The following is a 5,904-nucleotide window of genomic DNA, read 5'->3' as shown; positions in this document are numbered from 1 at the left end:
CGTAACAACAAATTATAATTACATAACCTAATTAAGTTATTTTTAAAGACTACTTATAAATTTCTCAAAATAAAATATGACTTCAATTATTTATTATTATAATGTTAAATTTAAAATTTAATCGAGTTCTAATACAATACGAAAACAACCAAACAATCACTCGGCCCCACCATTTACCCCACCCCCCTCAACTATTACCACCTCACTCTACTCCACTTTCTTCTTTTGCCGTTCTTCGTTACGTGGCTTAATCTCAACCCTTTATCTCTTTTATCTATCACCCCTCTATTTTCCTATAATTACACTTTGATCCCCATACAATTTTCTTCTACATAATAAAACTTCAAACTTTTTCATCATCAATGGCGAAAACAAAATCCAGAAAAAAACTGACTCCATTTCTCTCAATACATAGATGAAAATGAAAAATATATATACATTTTTTGATCATTCATACAGAGGAATCTATGCATATTTGTAGTAGTATGTATTGTATAGTGAGAGAAAGTGAAATAGGAAGAGAGAGAAAGCTCATAGTTTAGTTGTTGAAGTTTTTTTTTTTTTTTTAATTTGGTAATGTCAGAAGTCAACGATTCGTCGGCGGCATGGAGAGAAGGTACAGGTAGTGTTGTTGGTGATACTGAAGTTCGGTATAATTCGAGGTATTCTGCAGTAGGAGGTGGTTACGGAGGTGGGCCGGCGGGGGTGGAGGTGAAAGGTAAAGATGGTGAGAACTGGAAATTTCATGCGTTGGAATTTGCTAAAGGATTTGCAGAGATGAGTGTGGAGTTTGGGAAGGGAGTGAGGGATGTATTGAAGCAGAGTGTGATAAGAGAGGATTCGATACTTGTGAGGAAAGTTGGACCGCTGTGTTGTAATGTTTGCCGGAGATTGAGTTTTTTGAATGAATATTTGCCGGAAGATCGCGATCCGGCACATGCTTGGAGTGTGATATTTTTTGTTCTTTTTCTGGCTTCTGCAGGTACTGTGATTTTAGCTTCTATCCTTAAGGGAATGTAGGATGAATTTTGGTGAACTTGAGCTTACAAAATTTCAAATAGTTTTGATTTTTGAAGTAATACAGAGTCATGCTCTTCCCCTTATTAGTTGTACTATTACTTAGTAGTAGCTTAGTCTCTTATTCTCCAATATATATTACTATATGTTGCTTCATTTGCCTTGTATCTTGTTATTTGATGTCATAAAAGAATTTCTTCTGAGCCGTCGGAATAAGCAAGGTCTGCATACAATCTAACTCCCGTGGACTCCACTTGTGAGATCACACTGAGTATGTTGTTGAGGTTGGTTTGAAGTTAGGCTGTGCAACATGGTGTTGCTTTAGTTATCTGGATACTGATATGTTGTTAGTTTGGATCTGAAAATGGTTCTAGGACTTGTTAAATTGGTCCAAGGGGACAAATTCTGGCCACAGTTGGGTCTGTAATGTTACAAGTTTTGAATCTTTAGTGGTTGTGCTTGGCCTTTCTTACTCATTATTTACTATGTTGATGCGAAAAACAAGACTTATAGGAGTGCATTTAGAAACCATCCTGCTTCTTGAATTCCGAGGGGTGGTAAAATGGGAAGAGAATAATTTACATTATCTCAGCTTAGAGAATTGATTAATCTCATTTGACTTTTATAAGTCTTTGCTGGTTATAATTTCAGAAACTACGTTATTCAGTTGGTGAGAGATTGTCTAGAGGGTTGTTTCTCTGACTGTAGATTTAGGGAACTTTGGTCAGGGGTCTGATATATGTGGATGGAGAAAGGCTTGTCTGCATAAATCAGTCATCCACAGCTTCTCCTTTCAACTTTTAACACCCGAGCTTGTGAAAATTTGATTACTGAGTGGGTTGATAATTTGGCACCCTTTAATTGTTGATCAACTCACCTATGTTCGTAAATGTCCTGATTTTCTTCAGACTGGTTGCTCATGTTCTCCTTTCTACACCTCTACTTATACAATTACTGATAAAGGCTAATCTACAGTGCTTATTGCAAGTAATGATAATATATATCCAACTACATCGGTCAAGAAAGTGTGTGTACATCCTCCAAGTGCTAGTCGAATTTCTCTTCCAGACGGTAGACATTTGGCTTATCAGCAGCAGGGTGTTCCTGCTGAGCTGGCTAGATTTTCAATGATTGCTCCGCATTCTTTTGTCTCGTCTCGGATTGCAGGTATTGTACTAATTATTAACCGTTAAACCTTTCCAATCAATTCTATGTGTCCGTCTTCCTATTCTCTGCTTTCACCTCGAACAAACAGAGATTAAAATGGTTAATTTTGGCAAGTCAGTTATACAAGCTTTTGCATGTGTATTAATGGTGTGTGTTTGTCTCCCCAAAACAAGCAGGAATACCTGGCATTAAGGATTCTCTACTGCAAGAATATGGTATTCGCTTGGTAACATATGATCTTCCAGGATTTGGAGAAAGTGATCCTCATCCTTCCAGGAACCTTGAGTCATCAGCCATGGATATGCTACACTTATCCTATGCAGTCAATGTTACTGACAAATTCTGGGTGGTGGGATTCTCAGGTGGATGCATGCATGCTTGGGCCGCCCTTAGATACATCCCTGACAGGATTGCAGGTAAGATGGTCTTTTTCTTTGTTTTTACAAATTGTTTGCCATTCCGTCTCCAGTTCACATGCAAGGTTCCTTAGAGAAATCATTCTAGCCACCTAGCTGGCTGTTGTCAGCCTGTCAAAGTCAACGTGTTTGATGTTTATCACCGAGATTTGGAAACTGTACAACTCTATAGCATCTTCTCAGGGGAAAATGGACACAATAAAATTTGCCCAAGAATAAGAAGTATTGACCAAGTCTGTGAATCCTGCCAAATGAGTGATACACTACAACTAACATAATGCTTATATTAAGAGAAGTGCCACAAACGCCTAAACATACTTTTGCAGTTGGAAAGGTCACTAGTCTGCTACAGTGGGTGAAAGAAGGCCTCATGATACTGTTGGTGCTCTTTCTTGATTCTGGGTCCTTAGGGTTCTTCAAACACTTCATTGCATCTGTGATTTATGGCGAAGATTTCAAAGCCCCATTATACTTTATCTATTAAACTCAACATGCAAAACAACATTTAGATTCGGTTCATATTCTCTCAGTTGAATCTAATTCCTGAGTGGATTTGCAGGTGCCGTCATGGTCGCTCCAATGGTTAGTCCATATGAACCAAGAATGACCAAGGAGGAGAAAAGTAAAATGTGGAAGAAATGGACAACAAAGAAGAAAAACATGTATATATTAGCTAGGAAGTTTCCAAGACTACTTCCTTACTTTTACCGTAGAAGCTTTCTTAGTGGAGTCCATGGCCAGATTGAAACACGGCTTGCCTTGTCTCTTGGAATAAGAGTAAGTAACCTTGATGCTTGACCAACAACTATGAAATAGTTAACAAGAGTTACACCGCTAAATTGATTGTGCACATCTTATTATTATTCATGAATGGAACAAAGCTAAAGAGAAATCAAATCACGAAAATGCTGTTTACCCCTTTATTTGTAGTTAAAAGAAGAACATTGTTTTGTAAGAGATTTTGTGGAGGTTGAGTGGCTTTGGTATATTTATTTTCCCAGATCAACATTTGCCTAATCAACAGAATGACTAACCTTTCCAGGATAAAGCTTTGCTGGAGCATCCATTGTTTGAAAAGTCCTGGCAGAGAGATGTAGAAGAATCTGTTCGACAAAAGAATGCAAAACCATTTGTAGAGGAAGCTGTCTTACAGGTTTCCAATTGGGGATTTAGTCCTGCAGACCTCAAAGTACAGAGGACACGCACTGGGAAGGGTATTATGCATTGGATTAAATCTCTATTTGGTCAAACAGACGAAATCTTGACTGGATTCCTTGGTCAAATACATGTATGGCAGGTTAGTTCACATCCTCCTTTACCTGTTTTCGTTCCCCTTATTCAAGATAATTCCTCATGATTTATAAACATATTTACGAACAACATGTGTAAAGTAACCAAATTTTATCATCAGGGAATGGAAGATATGGTGGTACCGCCATCCACAAGTGATTTCTTGCAGCGAGTCCTACCAGATGCAATGGTACATAGGCTCTTATACGAGGGTCATTTTACTTATTTTTACTTTTGTGATGAATGCCATAGACACATATTTAGCACTGTTTTTGGAAATCCTCAAGGACCTCTTACCCCAGAACCAGAACCAGATCAATCTCCCATCCAAAACGATGACGTAGAGATGCAAGATACAATTCTGGGTGATGTTGCCACTGATGAAGAAAATGTATCTATTGTAGTTAATCCTGATAAAGAGGATTACATCGACTAGCTTGGTCGCGAAGATTGTCCAACTGTCCATTATCTATATGGACAGTGTAGTTCCTTCCTAGCTTTGTGAATAATACGAAGCATAGATTACCTAGGAGGAAATAGTTACTGGAAAGATCAGTTATTAATACAATTTTATGTAGTGTCTGATCTACTTATTATTATTACAAGATCACAGCTATAAAGATGAGAGTCTCATTATAGTTTTCTTTTAAACATTTTTGTATTAAAAGGTCCAAGAAAGTTTGGAATAAAAGACATTATTTCCACTGTTTCTAATTATGGTGTACTGAATGTTGAAAAACTATTATTTTCCTTGGCTGATATTAGAAGGTTCGAGTTTGGATACCGAGTTGTCTTTGTTAGAGAGCGATTTATCCTATCGTGGAATTTTTTCGTGCGAATTTGGATTTTATCAAGCTTTTAATGTGAATATCAAAACGGCCTGAAAAAAAAAGAAAAGAGAATGAGTCAACTAAAAGAAAGGTCAATTTTATTGGTGAATGATGAAAACATGCCACATTCACACACAAGAATGAATCAACTAAATTAATGATAAATCCTTGAAGCAACTCATGTTATAAACTTCATAAATTGCAACATTTTAAAACCATTAAAATCTTTTTTCTAGCAAATGAATCATTAATCTCCTCTGAAACTAATCAAGTTGCTTTTTAAAGAATTAATAATTTAAACAACGAAGATAAGACAATTATAATCCTTTCTTATTAAAAGGAAAATGGCTCAAATATGTCATCGAATTTTTAAAAAAGGTTTGACTCATTTATGTCATTACCGTTAAATAAAAGATTTATTCATGCCATGATTTTTTAACTGTGGTTTTGTAAAATCATTTTTGACACGTGACCAATTATAATTTGGCCACGTCAATAATAAAATCAAAATTTTGAAGAAAATTGACTTAATTTTTTTTAAATTAAATAAATTGATGACGTGACCGAATTATAATTGGCCATGTCATCAATTTTTTAATAAAAAAATAAAATAAAAAATCAAAATAATTTTTAAAAAATCAAAATAATTTTTTTTTGATTTTTTTATTAAAAAAATTGATTTGTGGCCGAATCAGAATTGGCTATTTGTCAAAAATGGTTTTGCAAAATCACCATTAAAAAATAATGACATGAATGTGCCTTTTCTTTAACGATAATAACATAAATGAATCAAACTTTTAACTGATGATATAAATGAACCTTTTTTAAAAGTTCAATAGCATATTTGAGCGTTTTTCTTTAATAAAATATGAAAAAGTAATGGACACAAAAATAACAAGGTCGATAAATTTTACATTTAGTGGATAATTTTGTTCTTTTTCACTAAATTTAATGGAAATTACCAAAAAAAAATTCTCTTTAACATATTTAGCCGCTGATTCGTCTACAACATCATCTACCGAATATTGAAATTGCACATAAAATTGTCGAGTAATGGAGCATTAATTATAAATTAAAATAAAAGAAATAATTTACATCTATGATTTCTTTTTTTTTCCATTATTTATTTTGATAAAACATTTTTAATAGTTTAAAAATATTTTTAATCCTTTTTCGTTTATCGC

At 34.8% G+C, this 5,904-nt stretch overlaps 1 protein-coding gene across 1 annotated transcript; it reads left to right on the top strand.

Moving 5' to 3' along the window:
- The first annotated feature begins 315 nt into the window (after positions 1–315).
- LOC101248170 (uncharacterized) lies at positions 316–4,604 on the top strand. Its single transcript, XM_004251214.5, has 6 exons — positions 316–982; positions 1,993–2,184; positions 2,361–2,600; positions 3,160–3,377; positions 3,643–3,897; positions 4,012–4,604. The coding sequence occupies exons 1-6, from the start codon at positions 577–579 to the stop codon at positions 4,324–4,326; spliced, it is 1,626 nt and encodes a 541-aa protein (XP_004251262.2). The 5' UTR covers positions 316–576; the 3' UTR covers positions 4,327–4,604.
- Positions 4,605–5,904: the final 1,300 nt, after the last annotated feature.

The sequence above is a fragment of the Solanum lycopersicum genome, chromosome 11 (assembly GCF_036512215.1).
Source record: "Solanum lycopersicum chromosome 11, SLM_r2.1".
NCBI lineage: Eukaryota > Viridiplantae > Streptophyta > Magnoliopsida > Solanales > Solanaceae > Solanum > Solanum lycopersicum.
This window is presented reverse-complemented; position numbering and strand designations above follow the sequence as displayed.

Excerpts from the sequence above, each read along its gene's own strand:
- LOC101248170 (XM_004251214.5), top strand. The coding sequence starts at position 577 with ATGTCAGAAGTCAACGATTCGTCGGCGGCATGGAGAGAAGGTACAGGT. Across the intron at positions 2,185-2,360 it reads TGTCTCGTCTCGGATTGCAG|GAATACCTGGCATTAAGGAT; the intron begins GTATTGTACTAA and ends CAAAACAAGCAG. Across the intron at positions 2,601-3,159 it reads CATCCCTGACAGGATTGCAG|GTGCCGTCATGGTCGCTCCA; the intron begins GTAAGATGGTCT and ends GTGGATTTGCAG.